The 24,209-nt window shown below is 49.8% G+C and overlaps 1 protein-coding gene across 1 annotated transcript in view; it reads left to right on the forward strand.

The window, feature by feature from the left end:
* Positions 1-24,209, forward strand: part of UNC5B (unc-5 netrin receptor B) — a gene marked incomplete at both ends in the record, with an annotated part of 52,226 nt that overhangs the window by 16,689 nt on the left and 11,328 nt on the right. The window contains one exon of the mRNA XM_080620870.1: positions 21,187-21,408. Coding sequence (XP_080476996.1) covers positions 21,187-21,408 — 222 coding nt within the window. The remainder of the gene's footprint in view (positions 1-21,186; positions 21,409-24,209) is intronic.

The following is a 24,209-nucleotide window of genomic DNA, read 5'->3' on the forward strand; positions in this document are numbered from 1 at the left end:
TGTAATAGCCAGAGCTGAGAGAGTCAATCCATATCTATTTAAAGCACTTCAATAAATAAAGATACTGTATAAAATCACAGTAGCCCTGTACTCACTCCTTGCTTCTAGGATTTCTCTTCCAAAAGAGACAGGGAAGGGATAAGGACTGTTAGCAGTCTCTTAGTTTGGATGGACGACCTACACCTCGCAACAGTGGCCTGGAGCCAGACACCAACTTGTGCCACTACTTGTGCCTCTAGCAAGCAGCAGCCTTGTCTCATGGGCATCTGCAGGGTGATAGCAGTGAGGGGGCCGGGATGCGCTGAGCTCGTTTCATCACCCCAAATAATGACAGTGGAGAGGGGAGGACACATTTTCTTAAGGACGTTTTATTAAAGGCAGTTTCCCTGCCTTCTCTGGCACAGCGGAGAAGCTCCGATGGTGTGTGTGTGCGCGCTGGCTTTTTTCCGTGGCAGGGAGGTGACAAGTGGGAAGCTGTCTTTGCAATGCAAGCCTTCTGTAATGCTAATGGGAGCTGCAGGTTGGCGCTCCCCTGGAGGCTTTTTTTCTTTTTTTTTCCCTTTCCCAAAGACTAACCAGGGAACACTTGTTGAAGGATAAAATTAAAAAGCCCATGGCGGTTTATTTTGAGGACAGTGTGTTTGCTTTCACATCATGCTGGAGGGAACTGCTCTGCTACTGTCAGCAAATAAATAAAATAAGAGCTTTGTTTTAAATTAGACTTTCTTCTGGTAGCTAATTAGGCGAGCTGATACCTGCAGTTGCATTACCTAGGCACCAAGTGTACTGTGCATATTCGAGGCATATGGCTGGTGTCGGCAGCTTCTAAACTTCATTAACCCCTTATTATATTTTTTTTAAAATATCCCTTTAAATTGGATGCAAATCCCTTGGGGCTTTGATGGCATCGACAGAATCCTTCTTGGGTGGATGCCCATGGAGCCCCTGGCACGGATCCAGGACTCAGATGTCCATGGCAGCTACGGTACCACGTGGCGAGTACAGATTCACCGTGGGTGCTGGTGTGATGCTTTCCCAGACACTGAGGGGAAAGGCCTGGGTTCCTAACTGTGAAAATAACCACTTGAAGCTCTTTTTGAGTGCTGGAGCATCCAGCCCTGGTACCAGCAGGGAGCGTGGGGCTGGAGCCATGGTTCCTGTCCTGCCCGGCAGCAGGTGGAAGGGAAGCCAGCAGCTTGGCTTTTGCCTCCTCTCCTTCCCCCCAGCTATTAGGCTGCTTGAAGATCCTGTCAGTCCTGTTGATAATGGAGATCAGCCCCCGGGCAGCTGTAGTGCTGGCGTCTGAGCAGAGACTGTCGCCTCCTCGCTGGGGAGGAAGGCTCCGGAGGCACAGTCCTCCTCTCTCTCACACCCCAAAGGCTGCTCCTGTGTCTGAGGGTCCACAAGCCGAGCCCGGAGGGTCTTGGGCTTTATTGTGGAATGGCTCGCAGCCCTCACCCTGCGTCATTTTGGGTGCCGTTTATGGGTGGGAGGGAAGGGAGTGCTGCCTGCCAGCCAGGGCGGGGAAACCAGGCTGTAGCCTCATGACCCCTGGGCCCGTGCCCTGGGCTTTTCCCATCGGGATCAGCCGGGTCCTGGCTCCTCGTTCGGCTTTTTTCGGAGCCGGCCTACTTTACACAGGACTTAACTTTATGGCGAAATTAAGCAGAGCAATTACCGCGGGATAATTACACGGCCCTTGCACAAGGCAATGGGTGCTTCCGACCCCTCTGGCCGCCCCGGCAGCGACTGCTGGCGGCTCGTGGTCACCTTCCTGAGCAGGGGGGTGTCCATGCCTGCCGCCCCTTCCCCCTCTTGTGTGCAAGGCACAAAGGGAGGGGGGGTTCCCCCCCACACCCCTCTACCCCTTTCCTGGAGCTGTTGCAAGGGCTGCCCCCGTCCCACATTCCTCTTATGGAGGAGATAAGGATCCTGTCTGGCGCCGGGGTTTCAAATGTGCTCCCTGATTATCAGCAGGCGCCGGGGCAGAGCCCCAGGCAGCAGATGAAGAAGGAAAGGGGAGTGGGGACTGCTGGGGAGTGAGGGCTGCCGCCAGCCCTGCCCCGCTGTCCATCCGCTCCGCAGCCCACCCGACCTCGCTTAGCATCACCACTGCACTTAGGAAATTGTTAATCCCACCTGCAAGGATGTTTTAAATATTGCTTCTAGTTTTTTTGCATGCACACGTGGGGCTCCTGTGGCCTCCTGGCTGCCAGAGAGGACTTGCAGACAAGGCCTGTGTGAGGATGGAAAGGGATGAGGGAGAAGGTGTCCCAAGCTCAGCAGATTGGTCCATTGTTTTCCGTCCTTGCTCAGCAACAGATTGCCTCCCAGCACAGTGCTTTGCCTCCTGCCCATGACTGTGTGAGGTTCTGGCACCAGAATGGCGCTACAAAGCACACGCTGATACTCTTCTGCTCTGGAAGGGAGGGCACGCATGTCCAACATCACATGCCATGGTGCAGCAAGCACTGTGTTGCCTGGAACATTGACATGGGACATAGCTCTGCTGCCAGATGTTGTATTGCACATCTAGTATTGCATGGCCCTCACCAGTGCCTTGCATTGCCTGTCTTGACCTTGCAGGTTTCCCCTAGCTTCTCAAGCTGGGCTTGGCAAAGATGCTGAATTTTGAGCAATAGGGCAAGGCATTTATCAGTCGGATGAGTCCACAACGTAACAAAAGCTCTTATCATGTTTGTGTCCCAGCTGTGGCATCTCTGTGTGCAATTAAACCCCATGTGTCTCCTCTCTGCCAAGGAATCTGGAGGCGAAGGAAGAGGCTTATCTTCCTGCTGGTGGCTGGAATGCTCTTACAGCCCAAAGGCATTTTTCTGCTGTGCTAATGCTGAGATCTGGAGAGAAAAAGCAGGCGAGTTTTGCCCTCCCTTTTAACTATTAAGCTTATAAATAACAGTGCAGCATCCTGGGGAGGGGCGGTGGGGTTTGGTTTTTCTTTTTGCTTAACGTTTTTTTTTTTTCTCCAAGCGTAACTCTGTGCTGATATCCCAGGAATATTATCTCTCCCGCTTGTAAAGCTCAGCTTCTGGCCTTCTCCTTTCTCCTCCTTCCTTCCCAGGCATTAAAGAGCCAGGCCTTGGGATGAACTGGTGGGATCTTGCATCCACTGGGATGCTCCATGACCTATAGGGCCTCTGCTTTCCGGTGTGATCTTTCTGAAGCTTTATGCATTAATATTTGATGCTCTTCATTGGGGTGAACATTAAAAAGAAATGACCACTACAACCAAAAAAAAAAACAAAACCAAAAACCAGTGCTTTTTTTTTTTTAGCGGGGCGAGAGAAAGGGGGCAAAAGCTGAAATGCAATCGTTTTTTATGGCTTCCTGGAATGGCTTGGTTGTGGGCTGGACAGCAGGTCAGGAGCAGAAGGAGCAGATAGCCTCATGATCGTCTGCCTACTTGCATCTTTCCCTTTCAGGTCGTAAATATAAAACCACTACTTGAAAAACAAAAAGCTCGTTAAGCTGTCAGCAGGCTCCCTGTTGGAAGGTCATAAATGTGTCGCCTAGCAGCGGGTTTCATTCCAGTCTCCACTGAGGCATCGGCACTGAGTCCCCTATGGGGCTGAAGGGAGATCACTGCTCAGAGGGACACCACTAGCTGGTGGGGGGGGGGGGCTGACTGTACTACTGAAGGGAGTAACATCCCACCACCACAGGTTTAAGCCTCCGCATCCATTCTTGACCTGTGCCTTGGTCTTCCACATGAACCTTGAAGTATCACCTCTAGGTATGATGGTGCTCCAGTGAAGAGCTAACTCTGCACTCACTCTGTCTGCTGGTGCGTTGGTCCAGAGTCAGAGTCATCTCTGCTGACCAGGGCCCGTGGAACTTCAACTTCTCTTGTAAAGTGTCTGGCAGGGTGATAAAAGACAACAGAATATTTGAAATTAGATAAACTCTTGTGGTAATGGAAAGCTGGGCGTGGGGTGAAGGGGACAGCATCCTGATAGAGCGTTTCTGCCAAGGATCTCTGAGCATGGTTGGGTTTACAGTTGCGTTGACAATGATGAGAAGTGGCCCTTGTTGACTGTCCCATGGCAGGGGCAGGCACCTCAGGCAAGGGCACAGACTCCTGCCTCTGCAGCACCTCATTGATTTTAATGCAAACAGCTTGGCTCAGCTCCTTGCAGCTTGCTGAGGTGGGTGCTAGAGATGATTCAAGTAAACAGCCCAGCAAACAGCAGAGAGGAGGAGGAATAGAAGGAGGAGGTGGCGTCCTGTTGCCTTCTTCAAGGGGGTGATCTACTTAGGAGCAGCCAGGAGAGTTGGTTGGCCTTGTGGCTGGTGGTTGATCTAAATGGAGGTTGTTTGGAGATGTGTGTTGTTCTGGTGTAGTTTTTCTGCACCCTGGCTGCATTGCAACTAGACAAAACATCCTTGCAGATCCAGTGCGCTGGTGAAGGGGCTGGATGTGGGAATGGAGAGGGAAGAGATCTGAAGCAGGTACCATTGTGACCCATCACATCTGTGGGTGCAGAAGCAATACATCCTGGTGTGGAAAGAGTATCAATATTTTACGGCCTGTTTTTTTTCCGGAGAGACATTTTCCATGCTGAGAAAAAGGACGCCCATGCCTGTGATCTGTTTGTCATTGAGGGCCCTGGTATTTTTTCTCTTGGTTGCACTATGTGCTGAAAATGCAACTGCTCTCGCATTAACATCTAATTAGCAGCAGCTAAAAAAAAGGTGCCTGAAACAGGAGGAGAAAGAAAAGGGCAAGAAATTAAAGATTTAGGTCATCTGGCTCTTCCTTAGGGATTGTTTTAGTGGTGTTTTGTCCAGTCTTGCTCAGAAGTCTCCAGGGCTGTTACCACTTCCCTTGGAGGCCATTTCATTGTGTATTGAGAGAAACCTTTATAAATGTAAAAGCTTTATACAATTGAGGTAAAAGAAACAGATTGAGTCATTATATTGTTCTTTGTAATCAGCTTTGCTTTTCATTAATTTCCTCCCCAAAGCCTTATTGAGGCTGGGAATTTTAAAGAAAAAGCAGGGAAATGGCACGTGGGAATGATGGTGGGAACAGGCTGCCTGACTCTGGTGGGTTCCTGTGCATCACCCTCCTTACCCCAAAGGCCCAGATGTGTTCGGATGTCTTCAGGAGCTGGTCTGCTTGCTAGCTGTGCCGAATTTAGCTGTGATGTTGCACACTGGGGATTTGTCTGGTGTTCTCACCACCTCTTGCAATGGTGTCCAACCCATCTGAGCGGCTGCTCGCTGCTCTAGCCTTTTAATTTAGCTATTTTTAAAGATGACAATAATAGCACAAGCATCAGCTGGTGCAAAGATGACCAGAAATCAAGGCGCAAAATAGGACTGGCCTTTTGCAGCACCCTTGCTGCTACACTGCCTTGGGGTGTGTGGTGCTTGGGATCTGGGAGTTGTGCCCTTTGCAGGGAATGAGGTGACATGGGATTGGGCATGCAGCATCCTATGTTTCTATCCCTGACACATTGGATGCTTTTCTCTAGTGGCGTGTTCTGGGTGAGGCTTCTTTAGCTAGGTTTCTGTATCGCCCAATGTCCCAGTGTTTTTGCCTTTTTTAACCTTGCCAGCCTGATGGATAATTTTTCTTTAAAGTGCCTTGGTTCTTTTCTTGTTTTCCCAAACCACTATCCTTCCTTCTCTGGTATTTTATGCTTTCCTCCTCTCTGCTCATCTCTGTGACATCTCCATTCTCATCCCTAATGTCTCCCTTCACTCCTCAAGTCTGCTGTGTCTCATCTTGGCTCTCCAAGGGGAGATGCTCCTAATTCAGGCAGGCTGCCAGTAGAAAACACCCCAAAAGAAATGTCCTTGTCCTTCCAGCCCCATGAGCATTATGACTGTTGGCCCTCAACAGTCCTATATGCCACTGCCCACATGTACACGATGAGAAATGAGCAGCGGGCAGCAGATGCTGCACATCCAGCTGCTGTTTCCTTGCCCATGTGGTCCAGTGCTTGACCAGCTTTAATCCTTCCTGGCGGAAAGCATGAGGTGCTAATCATGGGTTCTGCCAGAGCAAATGGAATGTACATCTCTGCTTGCATAGGGAAATGCAGAGGAGCTGTTTTGGGGAAACTGAGGTTTGCTTTGGTTTTATCTGGTGAGCTGGGGGATGCCATCCCCTGCAAGGAGCAGCTGGTTTTCTTCAAGCAGCTGCGTCAAGCTGATACATCAGAAGTTTGGTGCTTTGCCCCATGCCCTGACACAGTTGGTATAACAGCGGAGGATGCAGCAGAGGTGCTCTGTGGTTGCTGCATTTCCCAGCTGTGCATGCAGCTGGGGATGTGCCAAGATCACGGAAGTGACTCCTGCTGTGATCCAGACCGGTCCTGAGCATCGCTGCTCTTTCATTGCAACACCCCCTTCTATCTAATATCTCTATAGCTCTGTGGGGTTGCTTGCATCCATGTGCCCCCGTCTTTTCTCACCCCTGGAGCACCCCGTTTTCTGTGGGTGGATGGAGAGGGAAGACAAGGGATAGCAGCTTGGGCTGGCAGCCATGGGGGAGTTCCTCTGTGCAGAGGGACTCGGCTGTGAGCCTGCCGAGCCAGCTTTCCTCCTGCACAGCCAGGCTGGAGCCTGCCCAAGCATCAGGCCCTGCAACCTCCCCAGGCTTCCCGGGTCTGCGCATGGGATAGTGTGCCAGGTGGCTCTTTCTGCAGGGCTTTTGGAGGAGTAAGAGCAGGAGAAGAGAGATAGAAAGAAGAAAATACCTCTGGTCCCTGTGTCTGCTGGGCAGGACCTCCTCTCTCCTGAGGAGAAGGATGTGGGGCAGCTCACAGTGCTGGGCAAGCGTGCCCTGTGCCAGCTGATCAGCTTGTCTCTGTCGTGCAATGCTCAGGGCCCTGTACTAGGGTGTTTTGCAATGCCCAGAGCATCCTTTAATGTCAAAGCCCTGCCAAGGGGTGTCCTCTAATGCTTAGAGCCCTGCACAGAGGCATCCTGCAGTGCACGGAGTGTCCTGCATCAGGGTGTCCTGCTCAGTGGTGATATTGTCTTGGGGCTTTCCTCCTTTTGGCAGAGGTGCTGCCTGTGCATACTGCTGCAGTGGGCTGAGATACCCATTCACTGCTGGGCACTCACGTGGGAATAGCAGAGAGGTTTACTTATTTCAACCAGCACAGGGAGGGATGGAAAGCTCAGGAGCTGCATTGCTCAGCAGGTGAGACGAGTTGACTGATGGGCACAATTTTTCCTCAAGAACTGCCCTTTTGGGCAGGGGAAGGGGTTTGGGGTACCTCTGCCTTGGAACTGCAGGAGCAGGTACCTGGAGCTGTGCCGGGGGCTGGGCTTGCAGAAGGGCCGGGGCCAGATGTTTCCCAGATGTTACTCACTTCCTGTCTGGCTCCTCTGTGTTTAGCTTTTTATGTACTTGTTTGTTTTGGACTACAAACAAAATATAAAGAGGGTTTTTATAACCCTGTTCCCGTGAGGCTGTGAGTTCAGGATATAATCTGAGGTCTATTCACTATTGTCTTGATCCCTCTCCCTGCCCTCGGTGTTGTTCCGGGCACGCACAAACTCGCACGCTGCTTTTGTTAAAAATGTTTTTTCCCACGTGACGTCTTTTCTCAACAGGCCACAGCGCCAGGCATTTTTCCTTATCACCTCCTCTGTCGCTCAGAGAAGCGGAGGGAAGATCCTTGGCCAGTTAGGGATGGAGGCAGGAGGAGGAAGCACTGTGTTTCTCAGTCTAACTTTCTCCTTGCCATGGGCTGTACTGTTAGGAGGATTCTTCCGTACACATCTGAGGATGGGAAACTCATTGCACTGATGGTATCCAGCATCCTGATGGATTACTCTTGTGCCAGAACTTTGCCTTACTGAGGCAGAGGGATGCCTTACTGTTTGGAGAGGGATGGGGGAGGGGGAATGCAGAGAAAGTGAAATAGCCATGTAGACCACTTTTAAAGAAAAAAAGGGTTAAAACACTTGGGTTAAAGGTGTTTGTACTTGATCAGGTGAGGCAGGGGTTAAAAAAGAAAATAAAATTAAAAAGTGTCAGGAGTGATATTACATAAGGGAATACTGTCGGCTTAGGGGTAGGGAGGAGGGAAAAAACTTGCCTAAAAATGTTGTATGTTCTGGCATGTCTGGAAGTCCCGGCAATTGCCATAACCAATAGCTGTTACAAAGGCAGCCATAGAGTTTTCCTCTCCTGGAAAGAACCCGGAGCGGAACTGGTCCTGCTGCTTAGTGGGCTTTTTCAGTGGATGCTCTCCTACCTGTCCCCCTGGGTCTCGGGTATCCACTATGCTACCTGCTGGGCTCAAACAAACATGGGGAAACAAAATAAAGCTGGCAGCATCCCTTTAAAATGTGTATGTTCAGCTCTTTCTGGTCTCTTCGTGCTTCGGTTTTTTTTTTTTCTGCCCGTTGGGGTTAAGGCCCCTTTTCCTCTTTTCTTTCTCCTTCTCTCTTAATTGCCTGTTAAATAATTTAAATATTTAGGACTAAAGGGCTTCAATTATCCATTAATTTACATTAGTAATTTATATATCAGGCTGAATGGACACACTGTTAGTGTAATGGGTCCCCGTGGACAGGCAGAAGCTGTGCTGCAGTGCATTTTCCTGGAAGCACAGCCGTTTCTTTACACCTCCCAGCCTTTATTTCAAGCGTGTGGCAGGGAGCCCAATGCCTGCACACATGCGGGGCCAGGCTGCAGCGGAGCCTGGCATGCTCCTGCACGCTTGCAGGTGGCAAATGCAACCCTGTCTTCTTGAGAGAGGGTTGTTCGGGTTTGGATGTGTGTGGGTTGGTTTTGTTTCTTTTTCTTTCTCTTTTTTTCTTTCTTTTCCAGCTTGAGCTGTGCTTGCAAGAGCCTGGCACTGCCCAGTGCAATTCCTGTACTATAGGAAGCAGACCTAAATATCCCCCTCTGATCTCAGCTGCAAGCAGGAATGTTCTTGGCAGGTTCTGGCTTATACTTAGCACTAGATTTGAGACTAAACCCTGGCTTTAAATTCAACCAGAACAGCTATATTTGCTGCATGGGTCTACATTTTATGATTGCTACTTGCTGGCACTGAGGAATCCTGGTTGAGGGCTCCAGTAGACACCAGTCAGCTGAACTGGAGGAGCTCGGCGTGCTTCCAGGAAAACTCGTCTATCTAGGAGCAGGAAGAGACATGTGGGAAGGTGCTGAAGGATCCTCAACCCTGTCTGCCACCTCCTTGACGAGTGCATGTGTTGGAAGCCCCAGTTTAAGCCTCACCTGTAGATGAGGCTGCCGGGCCAGGATTGAATGTGTCACATGGTGGTGGACAGGGCTGCAGGGGCTTTCTGAGGCTAAGCCCCCTGGCTGCAGGCTAAAGCCATCCTTGAGGATGCTGGGGAAGCAGGGCTCATAGGTGACTGGTGCTTAGCCTTAAAGACTTGTGTCCCCTGGGGGATGACAGCTGTCACCTTCCCTCCTGTCACACTACATCAGGACAGAGATGGAGCAATACCTATTTTCTACATTCAGAAATACCATTTTGGGGGGATTTGGGGGGTTTTTAGGTGCTTGTACGTGGTTGGTTTGAACCCAACCTGATCACCACCAGCCCTGGGCTCGCTGACAGCCATGGTGGCCAACTCACAGTGCCTTGGCATTGCTGGGAGCTTGCAGGCAGCTAGTCCAGCCAGGGCAGGAGCAGCCAGGCATCATCAGGATCCGTCCCTGCTGCGGCACAGGCATTGGGCAGCATCTAGACTCCCCCACTCCAGGGCAGGAGGGAGGCCATTTACTGACTGGGCTCTAGGGAAGAGCAAATTGGAGCTGAACTCCATCACTATGGGCCACTGGGGATGTGGGAGCATGCCCTGCTCAGGGGGATGCTGGCCCATGGCCCTGAGTGCAGGTCTCTGCACCAGCCCTGCCTGCCCTCCCAGAGCAGAGGTCACTTAATGACTCTGATTACCCACAGCATGGTGGTATTTAAAGCAATTAGTGCAAATCGCTTATGGAAATGCAGCTGCTGGGGGACAGAGGAGAAGAGGACAGGACTGGGGTACACTGTGCTCTTTTCAACATGTGCTGTGTGCTTGATGCTCAGTGTGCATGATCCTTTGCCCCTGCTCCCTTAAGAACTTTCTGGATCATCTCTGGTCCCTCCTGCTGTACATCCCTTGGAGGTGCCTCTGAGCCCTGCAAGAGTCACGGCTAGCCTGGCTAAGGCTATGCCTTGGGTGTCCTACATCCATTTTAGCTACGCTCCAATTTTGAGGTAGAAGATGCGCAGTGCATTTGTCACCCTAATTCAGCATCCAGCATTGGGATTCAGTGTCCCAGACTTAATTTGGTAGTGTTGTGCCTTGTTAGCAAGCATCCTATTTTTTTAGGGCAATTTTTATTGATACCTTGCAGTCCTGTAGCAACAAGTGAAAAAGGAGGGAGGGGGAGGCATGGGAGGGAGTGTGATTTGTGTATCAGTATATCACTGCATGTAGGTCCATACAGATTGCAGCATCAGTGGGGATGCTGCCATGTAGGGTGGCACAGACCCTCCAAAGCTGGGGCATTTCCAGCTCTGGCAACTCTGGCACCTGTGCTGAGGAGAGTATGCTCGTGGAAAGGCTGGTCTACCTGAGAGCTGGGATTTGGTCCAGGGGGCAGAGCGTGTTGGAGGACAATGGGAGGAAAAAGAAACTCAGCTCTGTGAGAACATGGGTTATGTCCAGAGAAGAAAAGGTGGAAATTCCCAGTGGTGAGAAAGGAAGAAACTGGCTGTGGCGGCTTGGGGTCCCATGGTATTTAAATGCTAGGGACCACAGGAGGGGAGGAGGGTGCCAAACAACACTAGGAAGCTCCTGAAGGCTTCCCACCTCACTGTTGATGGGAATGGGAACATGAGGAAAAAGGCTTTGTTTTTGTAGGGGTTTCCTTCTGCTGGAGCATGGGGTGTTTCTCCCCCTGGTGTGGGTGGGGAGGCAGCAATGCCCAGCAGTGCCAGGTGAAGGTAGGTGTTGAAAATAGGCACCCATCAGAACCCCCTTCCCCAGACCCTTCCAGTTTTAATGTCCTGTAAAAGCAGGTGTGAAGTGCTAGGATCCCAGCTGGCTTTGGGGTTTAGAGGGAAAGGAATAAAACTAATGAAAGTAGTTGCTAAAATCCTTTTGCAACCAGCCGGAGACCGCTCTCCGTGCTACAATGGAGAGCCAAGCTGAGGTCTCGAGTGCCTGCTCACCTACCTGCACTTGGCTGTGGGGATTAAAGTATAACGGAGGCAAGGCGATGGGAAAGCGTCATCCTCTACACTAGTCTTGGTGATTGGAGGTTTTTATTCTTTAAAAGGGATATTGCTGAAAGAGGGGGGAGAGAAAAGTCTTAATATTCAACATCAGCAGGGATTATTTAATTTTTTTCGTAAATCTTTTTCTATCCCTGTTCTTCCCTTCCCCCTCTTTTTCCTTCTGTTTGTCCATTATTGTCACAGTAAAATGAGAAGGGAAGAAAAGGGCAGAGAAAGGACAATGAAAATCAAAATATTTTCAGCCTCCATTTGTGGTGATTGGTTGTTGTTGTTTTTTGGGCTTTTTTTCTTATCATAGTAACAAATCTGGAAGATTAAGGGCAACTTTAAAGACTTTAATAAAAGGACTTTAATCAGCCGCTTTTGTGATGTTCCTCCCCCCGCTGAATTAATAGGAAATTTGGGGCATCAAATGGACCTTTTCTTTTGTTGTTTTTTTAATGATTAAAAAATGATGCAATGATTAAAATGATTTAAAATCGGTGCAGCATTGCACCAAGCACCTTCCTGCATTGAATTTGAATGCCCATGGTGTGGGAGATGACCCTGGCTGGTGAGTCTGGTGGTGGCAGCCCTGGCACGGGTGATGCTCCCAGCCCTGCTACAGGGCAAGCTGCAGAAGAGTAGGAAAAGCACTGGGGAAAGTAGGGCAGCATCTGGCGAAGGGCCTGCAGAGAGGCTGGGTGGAGGAGGTGGGGAGCATCCTTACAGCCAGCTTCAGCTTCCCAGGGTTTGCAGGAGCTGCCTGGGAAGAGACTGGGTGAGAAAAAGACCAAAACGATGGCGAGGGAAAATACTTTCTCCTTTTGCACTGCATGTCTCCTCTCTGCAACCAGCTGCTTTACTTCTTGCTTTACCTTGTTGGGCTTATGCCATCCTTCACTTCTCTGCATCAGCTTTGTTGGGGTGGAACATGCACAGTCCTCCTTCTCTGGATCTTGCCACTCAGGACTATCAAACCTTATGAGACACTTTTAGAGGGTATGGTCAGGTTGTCGCCCGCTCAGTGTTTGGCATTTGGATGCTAAGAGGCGAAACCTGCTCCCCTCCGGCTCATGGCCCTTATGTGATGTGCGTGTCCAGGGAGGGATGCTTGGAGGTGGCTTGCCTGGTGGGCAGCAGAGCATCCTTCTCTTCCCAAGGAGCACGGAGTGGTTCACAGCCCTGCTTGCTGCCAGTTTAAAGTTGCTTTTCATGCCTGAAGCCAAGGCAGTCGCCTCCGGATTTGCATGTTGAGGGAAGTAAAAAAAACAACCAACATTGCAAACCAGCCACTTGGAAATTGCACTCTCAAGGGGAATGCTGGGGAATTTACATTTTTAAATATGTATGTAATTTGGGTGAAGGGGAAATGGCTTTCTGTCTGCAAAACCGGCAACTTTCTTTCTCACGGAGTTAGCATTTTAAAACTGCATTGCTCATTTGAACAGGAGACCCTTTCCTCCCCCTCCCCCTGGGGAGAGGTTGCATCTCGCACTTAATTTACCACAGTTAGAATGATAATTAATAATTCCTCGGACTTTCTGGCATTAACTGGGGCAACAAGTCCCTGTTTGTTCCTTGTTTTCTTTTCCCTTCTCTCTTTTCTGGTTGAAATTGTTATTCTTTTCTAAACAGAAACACACTACACGCCATACATGTGAATAAACAGCGTATTACCGCATTATCCGCTGCTGGCTTTTTTCTTTTATAAGCCAAAGCAAATAAATATAAGTTCACATAATTATTATATCCATTAAAAATAATGCTCTAGCTCAGTAAACAGAATGAACTATACAACAATACCGTGACAATGGAATTAAAATAGCACAAAGAAAAGTGTCTGTGCCCATAACAAGAACCAGCGTTAGATGAAATGTGGAGATATTTTTCAAACATAACTGCTTCCCTGAAGGAAATGTATAAAATAGCACAAAAGAAGTAAGCACAATAGAGTGTAACGGGGATTTGCTACATAGTTCCTCCTCCTTTTTTCTTTCTTTTTTTTTTCTTCCTTAATTCATTCTCCTTTCTGTAGGTATTTACGGGGATGTGTGAGGCGTGCAGCTCTGCCCTGTTAAAACTAGAAATAAGGAACAATTTACTCCAATCTGCCTGTGCCCTGTTCTAAATCTATATAATGAAAAATGAAGAGGGTTTGTACCATAAGGGATCTCAGCTGTTTACACTTCTCAGGAGGCTTCGCCTTTGATTATCATAATCATAAAGATAAACAAAAGAGTAGTGGCTTCATAAATACTCCAGCATAATGCATAGTCAACGAGATAAATTTCTCTCCTCTGAACTCCCAGAAAGGGAAGTTGCAGCTGGAGACTGAGTGTTTCCTCTTGGGGGACTGGGATGGTTGAGATTTGGGCTGGACTTTTAGCCATGGCTTGCAGTGTCACTGGGATGCACAGGGACACTGTGGTGGGACACCCCATGCAAGGGTTTTCCCTTGCTTTTAGTTCTCCTCTCAGGCTGCTTTGCAAAAGCCTAACCTGGGGTTTAGCTAAAGAGATGATGATTCTATTTATTGATTTATTTTCAGTCAGGTGATGTGATTTTCAATCAGGTTCTCGATCAATAAGGCCATTGCATGCAAAAACATCCTTGGTGCTGCCTGGCTTCTTCTTCCCACCCTTTTCTCAGCACAGGCTGCATTCTGTTTTTTGTCCTGTGCTCTCCCCGCCCCGCTTCACGTTCAGTCGTGGCTTAATGAAGGTGCACAGCAAGGGAGGCCGGCTGCAGGCTTTTCATTTGGCTGGGAGAGGAATCTGCTTATTTTTTTTCCAAGGGTGTAATTAGGGCTGGCCTGGTGCACCCCCTCATTACCCATGCTGGGGAGGAATGCTCCCTAATTATAGTGTTTGCCTGCCGCCGGGCGGGGGAGGGGGAACTGCTAACCCATCTGAGATGCCGCTGCGAAATGTCTGTCCGGCCTGGTGTCTGTCTGTCCCGGGCTGGGTGGGCTCCGGGAGGAGATGGAGGTGATGCGGGTGGAGGGATAGGGCTTGCGTGGAGCTAGATTTACTCCAGGGTTTGATGGCAGGTTTTGCAGGAAGGGTGTGCATAGGGACTGCAAAACTCCTGGAAGAGGGCAGCTGATGGAGGAAAATAAGCTGGTTTGTCAGACAGAGATGCTTTGGGGAAAAGGTCAAGTGGTTCTTCCCAAATTTAGTTATTAATAAAAGATTGGTGAGAATGGAAAGGCTCTGTTGCGTTGCATAGAGGGGGACAAGTGGGTTTGCAGTCTGCGGTGCTCTGGAAACAGCATGTCAGTCTGTCCGTGTTGCCAGTGAGTCCTGCTGCTCCACGTAGGGGGAGGGGGGTGTGTGTGTTTGCTCCCCAACTGCAGCCCATGCAGCCAGGATTGCAGGAGCTGTCCCGGCTGGCAGAAGGGGTGGGTTCTACTCCTCTAGGGGGCAGAGAGGAAGACCCTATAAATACACAACTCTGAGGTGGAGCAACACCTTCCGCGGACCACAGAACACTGCTGTTAGTGAGGGTTGAACATATCAGCATGTTGAATGCTGTGGTTTTGTGGTCCAGCCTTTGCTGAGTTGCCATTGCATGTGCTTGTGGGAGGTGTCAGATGCCACAGGGATGGGCACACCATGAGCGTGTTAATAGCTGGATATCCCTTGGCTTTGCTCCAAGGTGGAGGTGAGATGCCAGGTACCGGTGTTCCTCCTCCATACCTATGAAGGCTCTGTAGTCAGTTCCTTGGCCTCTGCAGGCAGTTTGTGTCTGTCCCATCCTGTCCTCTCTGTCCTTCTGCAGAGGGAGAGGTTAATGAGCGCCAAGCTGAGTTAATGAGGCCAGGGGTTACATCAGCAAGCTGTAGCCCTCGGGACAGCAGTGCCGAGGGGCTGGTACATCCTTGGCATCTCACTTTCGGTTCTTCCCAGCATGTTTCTGAGCCTGTTTTAAACAATTCAGAGGGTTTATAAGGCATGAGATTTTGTGGGCTCTGTGTAACGAGGTAGCGGGGAGAGAGCTGGGGAGGAAGCTTCACTCAGTACAAGCATCTTCAAATCTTCCAAACCCATCCTGAGTGACACCTTTTATTTTAGGTCATCCTCCTTTTATCCTACCTTGCCTCCCATGGGACGCCTCCCCAGAGGAGGCAGAGTGGGCTGTGGCTTTGCTTGGCATTGCTTGACCTCATGGAGACTTTGCCTTTGAAGATGCCATGAGCTGCTGGCATCTTCTCAGCAGTCCGGTTTCATGTTAGGGGACCATGCTGGTGTGCAGGAGGCTGAATTTGTGTGATGGGGAGCAGAGCAGGGAGGAGTAGGGGATGCTTGGGGAAGAGAGAATGGTGTTTTGAGGACAGAAAATGCTCAGGGTGCTTTTTAGGAGGAAAAGCTGAGCTATGGTCTACTGCTGGGCCTGAAATTATCTGAGGAGGGCACTCTGTGATGGGAGGCCCTTGGGAGAGGGGCAGGCCTGAATTGGTGATGCCAGCTTCCCCTGAGCCTCAAGACTGACTGAAATGTGGTGAGATGAAGATTACATCCCATGTGATGATGCCTGCTCAGCAGGGATGCCTTTGCATCCCTCTGAGAGTTGCAGCGGGGATTTCCTCTGTATGGCAGACATTCTGGCATGGGAGTGAGCCATGCTACTGCTCTGGCATGGCAATTTGCTTGATCTTAAATAGCAACAACACTAATCCTTAAATGAGTCTGTTCATACATATTCCCTGGAGGTAATAGGAGGGGGGGCTTTCAGTCTTTCAGACACCTCCTTGAGCCAAGCCGGTGGCTGAAGTATCCCTGCCAGCTCGGTCTCTGGAGCCTGAGCTGTCCCCATCCCTACCGGGGGATTGGGAAGGCAGGCGGCTCTCCTCCTCCAATGCTGGAGATAAGCTGTCATTTCTATTTGTTTTTAATTTCTACAGGAGGATTTCTACCCACCCTGCAGGCAGGGATGGGTTTAACTGTTGCCTCTCAGGCCTTCACATGAAATAATGCTCACCCTAAGACAGGCATGAATGGGGGGAGATGAAGACAGAAGGAGTTAAGCGCCCACCACCACTGAAATTTAGTGCTGGAGAAACCCTGCATCCTGGCTTAATCCTTACATCAAATTCCTTCCTGCCCAGTGCGGAAGGGATGCGTGGACATGAGTGATGGGCACAGGGCTTCAGCTGCTGTTAATGCTCCTGTAATCTTCCAAATATTTGGAGGGATAACAGTTCCAGGAGAGGATTTTAACGCTTTCCTGCAGAGGTTTACTTGGCCATTGCTGCAAGGGCAACAGCTTTCTGGGCTTGCCATCCCTTGTGCTGCATTTTTGGGGTGATGGGGGGGGGTGTCAATACTCAACCCCAGCTCTGGTGCTGCTGCCCACGCAGGCTGGTGGTATTGATTGGGGTAATTGATCTTCAACCAAGTTGCAAAAGCTGGCTTCAAGCATCTGCAAGTCACTCTCTGGGGAACAGATGCTGTGGATAATCCAGATCAACCCCATCAGATTAAAATGTGTGATGAGGGATGGGGGAAATGAGGCTGGAGCAGAAAGAAGTTGTCGGTGCCTATTCACCTCCTCCCTTTTCTGTCTCACTGCTCCTACTACACTCATCCTCAGAGCTTCAGGGTTTGGTCCCATGGGTTCGAGCCCTGGAGCTGCCCCCTGTGTGTCTCTCCTCCTCCAGATACAGATATAGTGCTGAAACCAGTGCTCCAGCCCATCCTGTAGCACATTACACTTCAGCACCCAGCCACATGCCCCAGGCAGTGTGAGACTGTGGGATGGTGACAGCCTGGGACTTCTAAAACCCTCAAAAGGGAGCTGGGAAACAGGCACCCACCTCCAGCGGGAAAGAGGAAGCTGGCAGATGGGAACCCCCTGTAGACGTCTGCTGGGGAGACAATGATTACAGTCAGTGTAGCGCACTCTCAAATATTTATTAGTTTGTCGTTGCTGGGAGCTTTATTGCTTGTCTGATTACAGTACTGGAAATCCCGGCTGCGCAGGGCTCCTTCCCTGGCTCTGCATTCAAAAGTGTCTCTCTTGCATGTGCTGCTCTTGCAGTCAATGGCTGAAACTGTCATCTCGGTGGGATCAGAGCAGTGTTGGGCAAAGCAGAAGTGGCCAGATGGAGGTGATGGTGTTGCACCACTGGGAAGGTGCTTCTATGTTCTTTATTTTGCAGTTTCTGCTGGACAGTCAGGGCAGTGGGAGCAGTAGCCATTCCTCCACACGGTGTGAGCAGCCTGCTTTCCCCCCGCCAGCTGTATGTGGAGTTTCTTTGTGGGTCCCCCTGGAGCATTAGCAGAGTGAGATGTTTCCCATGCAGCGGGTGGCCAGGCACTGGGAAGGCGGATGAAAGGCTGGGTTGATGGCTTATGATAAACATGCCCAGCATGGGTCTCCTCCCTTTTTTCATCCAAAGTCCCTGTTGTTTCTCTGCCTGAATTCTTCCCCAGTGCGCTTAAATACCAGCAACTGTATTGTGCTGGAACCAAACACCCTGCCCAGCTGTGAATGCTTTTTTTCAGCCACGTAAGGCTGTTTTCTGGATTGAGAAATCAGCCTCCCCCTTGTTTTGCTCCCGTTCACGGGCGAGCAGGAGCCTGGGGGAGCTGTGGGGCTGGGGCTCTGTGGCATGCTCCTGGTTACACGTCTGACACAAAAAAACCACCATTTCCCTGTCTCATGTTAAGAGCTGCTTTTTTGGCCTCAGATTTCTCTTGGCCAGAAATAAAAGATCTCTCAGCTGTTGTGAGTTTGCAGGATTGAAATTTTCCCAGCAGCCAGGATGCTCCTAGCTTTAAAGGTTTGGGGTTTCTTTTGGTTCAAACCTTAATCCGAACAGATTTTGTAGCCACCAAAAGCAGATGGTGAATCTAGCCAGGGCTGGGGACATCATCCTATTCCACCACCCTCATCCCCAAAGTCACTGTGCCCCTTTGGAGAAGAAACCCAAAGCGTTGAGCTTGATTGAAACTGCCATCATGGATTTGGGAAGACCCCTGTCAAGGCACGGGGTTGGATGGGATCCATCACTGCAGGGGTTGGCAGTACCACTGGTGATATTTCAGCCTCAAACACCACGAGTGTGCTGGGGGATCAAGGTTGCTCCCACCACAGCCCAGAACACCACCCATCCTGCTGCAGATGATGATGGGTGAGTCACGAAACTGTGATTTTCACCGGGCCGTGACTCATCCCCTCCCAGCTCCAAGATCTTCTTGGATGACCTAAAGTCTTGTTTAGCATCACCAAAGTGTCAGTGGGGTGGGAGAAATGTGTCTTTAGTGTTGGCTGCTGGAGGAAGACCTCACCTTGCCTGCGGTTTTGGCTCAGGAGTGACACGTGCACTTCAGGGTGTCACCCCCATAGGGAAAGGTCCTTCTGAAAATCGGCTTTTTTGGTGACATTGAGTCTCCTCGCCTGCATCCTGGGGTATTGCACCTGGCTTGGGGAGAAAACAACAACAACAAAACAGGAAGGAAGAAAGAAAAGAAATAAAAAACTGCTGGCATAGATAAAGAAATAAAACTTAATGGGGAACCTCAGGCCCACATCACAGCCAAAGATAGTATATTTTGGAGTGGTTATCATCTCTGCCACTGCCCTCAGCAGTGCCTAGGGGAGGCTGGTCCTGACCCAGTGCAGGGCTGGGAGTTGGGGGTGACTGCTCTGCCAAGAGACTAATGGGCTTCAAGTGTTTACATTCCTTATAGAAAGCCTGCTTTATAAACCCACCTGCCTTTACAGTTGTAAAACAGAGCCCAGGAGCCAACCCTGCCCTGGGGATGGGTGGCAAGCAAGCCCCGCAGGCATTGCAGGTTTTCTAAGGATGCTTTACAGCACGTGCTACCTGTGCCCTTTCCTGGCAGCAGAGCTCAGGTCCAACTTTGCAGCCTGTGCGCTGCAGGGATGCAAAGAGCATCACTTCAGAGAGGTTTTCAGATGAGCGCATGAGTGAAGTTTTGTTGGCTGCCTCCGAAGCCAGTTGGATTGTCTCCTGCCAGCCCCCTTTGCCAGGGAGTTTAGATTTGTGGCATCGAAGCAGTTTTAGAAAAAACAACAAAAAACCAACAAAACAACTCAGTGGGTGCAAAATTGAATAGTAAATGAAAAAAAAGAAAGAGTAAGTGATGTTTGCCGCAGTGATATAGATGAAAGGTTGCTTAGCAGAAGAGGGGAGCAGGACCGGTGGCTTGATGTGGGCATAGAAGTGTGGGACCGTTCGGGGTGGGGGCTGGCACCTCCTCATGCCCCCATCCCCCTGCCTGCGGTGGGGTGCTGGGAAAATTACAGGTCTGCAAATGAGATAGGGGAGAAAATGGCTGGCAGTGGAGAGGTGGTGGAGAGACAGCCAGAGAGAGAGAAATTAGCCCAGAGTTTAATTCATTGTTTCCAAAAGAGCAGTTAATGGATTATGACAAATGTCCTAACGCTCTCCCTTAGTGCTGTGTTAAATAGAAATGGAAAGTCAATTTTCCTAAATGCATTTTAAACGACTGACCTCGTGTGTTTTTTTCCCTGACTGATTTTTGCTCGGGAGGCAGCTTGGTCATCTTCTTTTCTTGATGCATCTGATTATTTTTTTGCTGCTTCTCCTTGCATCTTGGGATTCTGATTTTCACCATGCACCGCTGCTCTTGCCAAGGGTGACAAAGGGAGTGGGCTCCTTTATTCCTTGCCAGCTCTGGAGATATTATCATGAGGCTGGGGATATTTGCTGTTTTCCTGCGTACTGCAGTGCCTGGAGTTGAGGATCACAGCTGTCACTCGGGAAAGGGAGGAGACGGAAAAGCTCATAACACTACTAGGTGTAAAGAAAAGCCTCATGATGTGACCTGACTGCTAGCGGGATGCCCAGGAACAACAGGTTAAGGAGTAGCATCCCAGTGCATGTATGTGGCTTTTTATCAGTCCTGTATATGTATCCTGGGTGTGATCTTAATGGGCAAATTGACTGGAAACAGGAAACATTCCTATGCTGGATGCTGCAGATGATCCTCAGTGTTGGTCACAGCATCTTTCAAAGCCAGTGCTGGGGGTGTGAGCCACCTTGAGGCTCCCGATCCTCAGGAATTACATCCCTGGGTAAGCACTGAGGTGCTTGCCCCTTTTCAAGGCTTTCCTTAGCCTGATCTAAGCAGACACAACCTCTTTTTCTAGTAATTTTTGCATTTAGATCGTTTTTGAAAGCAAACAAGCGGGAAGATGGAGATGACCAGGGCAATGACCCAGTCTGTTTTCTGGGGTGGGATTGTATGAATCCCAATTGCATTTTGGGTGATTGTATTTCTCTGGAGGTGGCTGGGCTGAAGCAATCACTTACCTGTGATGGGCAGATAGCTGGTCCTTGGGGTCTGCGCTGGCAGGGGCTGCTGCTGCCCCCTGTGTTGTGTGATGCTGAGATTCAAGTGTTGGCAGGGGGCTGAGATCTCACACACAACTCCACCAAAGAGCGGGATGTGCGAGATTTGTGCTGAGGTTGTGGTCTGCGTTCCCAGCACAAGCCCTGCCAGCATTTTACTTGGAGCATGCCCTTGCGTTCCCCAGGGCCTTGGGAGGGAGGCTTGGGAAGGGGGACACCAGCCCCTCTGGAGCCTCTTTGTGTCCTTGTCACCTTCCCTGGACTTGGGTTTGTTTTCCTTTATGCCTTGGGGTGTCCTTTAGTGAGATCACCCAGGCTTTGGGGTCAGCCTGGTCTTGGGGTATGGATGGAGGGGCTGGTAACCAGGCAAAACCAGGATGCACTCCACAGCAGCAGCAGGTCTAGCTAGCAGAGAATTGCTTTTCTCTTTTTTCGGGAGACTCCAGCCCTCTTTAGCTTTTCTGAGCATCCTCAGCAAGGGCTGCTGGTGACACCACCGCACACATGGCGGAGCTGGGAAGGAGAGGGAGGGATGAAGCGACATAGGCAGGAGTTGAGTCCCTGCTGGGATGGGACTAAGGGCACCTCCTGACCCTCTCACTCCCCTGACAGGGCTGGAGTACAGCGATGTGCTGCCTGACTCCTTCCCCTCGCCCCCAGCGGAGACCCTGCCTTACTTTCTGCTGGAGCCGCAGGATGCCTACATCGTGAAGAACAAGCCGGTGGAGCTTGTCTGCCGCGCCAACCCCGCCACCCAGATCTACTTCAAGTGCAACGGGGAGTGGGTCAACCAGAACGACCACGTCACCAAGGAGAGCCTGGACGAGGCCACCGGTGAGCAAACCCACCCTGGCATCCCCCTGTCTGCCCTTCCACTTTCTTCTTTCCAGGCACTTCTGCCCTTTTCTGTCTTGCACATCCATCCTGTAGATGTTTCTCCTTCAAGGAGACCTTCTGTGATTCATGTTTATCATTCCCCAGGTGGTTGCAATCTCATAAGGTAGCTTTTGTATGTTTCCCACTTCCTTGATCTGTGCACAGCTTGTCTCTCTTTCTATATCATCAGTGAACTTTAGTAGAGGAGCTGCCACTTTCCCAACCATTGATGAAGGCGTGATGATGGTATGGGTCACCATACCTCATAGAAGCTTGAGGAAGTCAGCCTGTGTGCTTGCACGCTTATCCATTTGCAGGACATGGGGTTGTTAAATGCAATTTGAAAGAAGCAGGTTTAAAATGGATAAAAAAAAAGGAAATGCTTTCCTGCAAAATGCCTAATCAACATGTAGAAGTCATTGCCACGAGGGGTAGCAAAGGCTGGCAGCTCGCTCAAGTTCACAAAGGGATTAGATGTTTAATGGGTAATGAGAATATTTTCAGGTAGGATTTGAAATGCCTTTTAATGGCAGATGAGTTCTTCCCTGCCTCAGAGGACAAGTCAGCTGCTGGCTGTCTGAAGTTGGAGGGGTGAGAATGTGGTTTAGGCATTCTAAGAGGTTTCTTATTGCAGGAGATTGGGCTCCACAGATCTTCCTGCCCCATGCTTTGAAATGTCTTGGCATGTGAACAAGATGTGAGATTACATATATCATGTACTAAAACAGATCTGCCAAAATTGGGATGCTTTAGCTCAGCTCTTGTCTTGTCTGCACCAGTTTTGGTACCTGTAGCCTGATCAGGAAGAGGAAGAAAACAGTCACATTTCTCTGCAAATCGTTGAACATGCAGCATCCCTCATCTCTAGAGGGCTTTAAACCAACATAGCCTTTTGAACTGCTGTGGTGTTGGCCACAGAAGGCAGGCTGAGCTTAGGAGAGATTTTGTCAGCCTGAAACACAAGTATTTTTATAGAATCTCCTCTTGTCCCTTTGATTTTTTAACAGTCTTGCCCTTCCCTGGCATCTCCTCAGCTCTTCATCCAGTGCTGTCTATGAGCCAGTCTGAACCTGCTCTGGAAAGGGAAGATCGTTTCTTTTCTCTGCGGCTTTTTGAGTCTTTCTTCCTAATGTTGCTTCATCTGTTCCTGGAATGTTTTTCCTCCAGAAGATCTCTGTCTGGAGGATGGTCAAACATGCATGGGAAGACTTTCCCCTTGCTTCTACAGAGGCTGTTGGGAGCACTGGAAGCACTGTTTTAGAGTCCATCTCCACCTCCCAGTTCTTGCGGAGGCCAGATTTGAAACCCTCACTGCTCTAAGGCAAAGCCAGTGCAGATTAGTGACTGGGCAGCCTTCACTGAGGGGTTATTAATTTATTTATAACATGTGGCCACACTGGGTTGAGCCAGAAGTTCGCGCACCCTGCATGTGGCCATGGTGGATGCTTAGAGGAAGAACACTGAACCAGGACAAGGAGGGAGTGGTGGGCCCTGCTCTGTTACCTCCCAGCTTTCTAATGTCTATGATTAAGGGACTTCCTGGTCTGGTGACAATATCTTAGCAGTGTGGTCCAGCCCTGGATGGATTCTCTTCTGTTAATTTGTCTAAATGCTGTTAGGATTCATTTCTCCTCTGGATCATCCCAGCATCCTGTAGCAGGGAATTTCATGGTTCAGTGATGTGGAAAAGCACTGTATTTCTGGCCCCACCATTTGCTCCACCTCTTGAATGAATACCCCTTTCTGAATAACCTGCTTCATGCAACTCTTGAGTAAAACAGGCTGGAGAAAACAGAGCAGTAACGGAGCAGAAAGTCTGCGCAGCAGGAGCTTACCCTGTTTTAGTGGGGGACTCATTTGCTTTGGGCCAATGCCTCCCTCTCAGATCCCAGTCTGCAGATACAGAACGTGTGCCATCAATCTGGGGAGGAAACATTGCACACCTTCTTCACCCAGGCTTCAAAGATGGTATTGCTGCTATCAGTGAACAAACTGACAGCACGGCGGTGATGCTGTGCATGTAAACTCTGCCAGCGTGGGCATATCTGCCCAGCAGCTACCCTCAGAAAAAAGGAGCCGGAACCACAATGGCTTACTGTGCTAAAAAAATCTCTGTTTGCAATGCCTGCTGTTTATAGGGAGAGCTGCCACAAAGGGCATGGGGGAGAGCTGGCCACAAACTGACGGGTTAGCATGGTTAGGCGTTCGTGGCTTTTTAAGTGTCCTTGGTTAAAAGCTTGGAAAAAGGCACCTTAAGAAAAAAAAAGCAAAGAAGAAAAAAAAAGCAACTTTTAAGATGACGTGTCTTGAATGAGCTGGGCTTAGTAATGCTCTGACTGCGTCTGATCCAAAGCGTTTCATGTGGAGGAAAGCAAAAATAGGCCAAGTCACATAATTCAGCTGGGTGAGAAGGGACAGTCAGTAAGAGCGGGTGTGTTTGGATGCCTGTAAGCCCCTTAAATAGTCAACTCTGTGAGCCATAAGCTTGGTCTACAGTATTTGGTAATCTTTGCTTTTGGGGGTTACAGAGATAGCAGCGCATTTGCGGGATGCTCCCCACCTGCTGCTCAACCCACCTCACCCGTGCTTTCCAGAGAGACAAGATGGTTTTGCACCATCTCTGTCCTGGGTCCTTCTAAAAGCCCTAAGTTTTCCAAAACTGCTTGGCCCAAAATGCCTCCGCTTCCGCTTCCCCTCCCCTTATTAGTGGCAAGGCAAATTGTATTTCCTTGGTGCACATTTGTCAACTCTTCTGTGGG

Source organism: Psittacula echo (assembly GCF_963264785.1).
Source record: "Psittacula echo genome assembly, chromosome: 6".
Lineage (NCBI taxonomy): Eukaryota > Metazoa > Chordata > Aves > Psittaciformes > Psittacidae > Psittacula > Psittacula echo.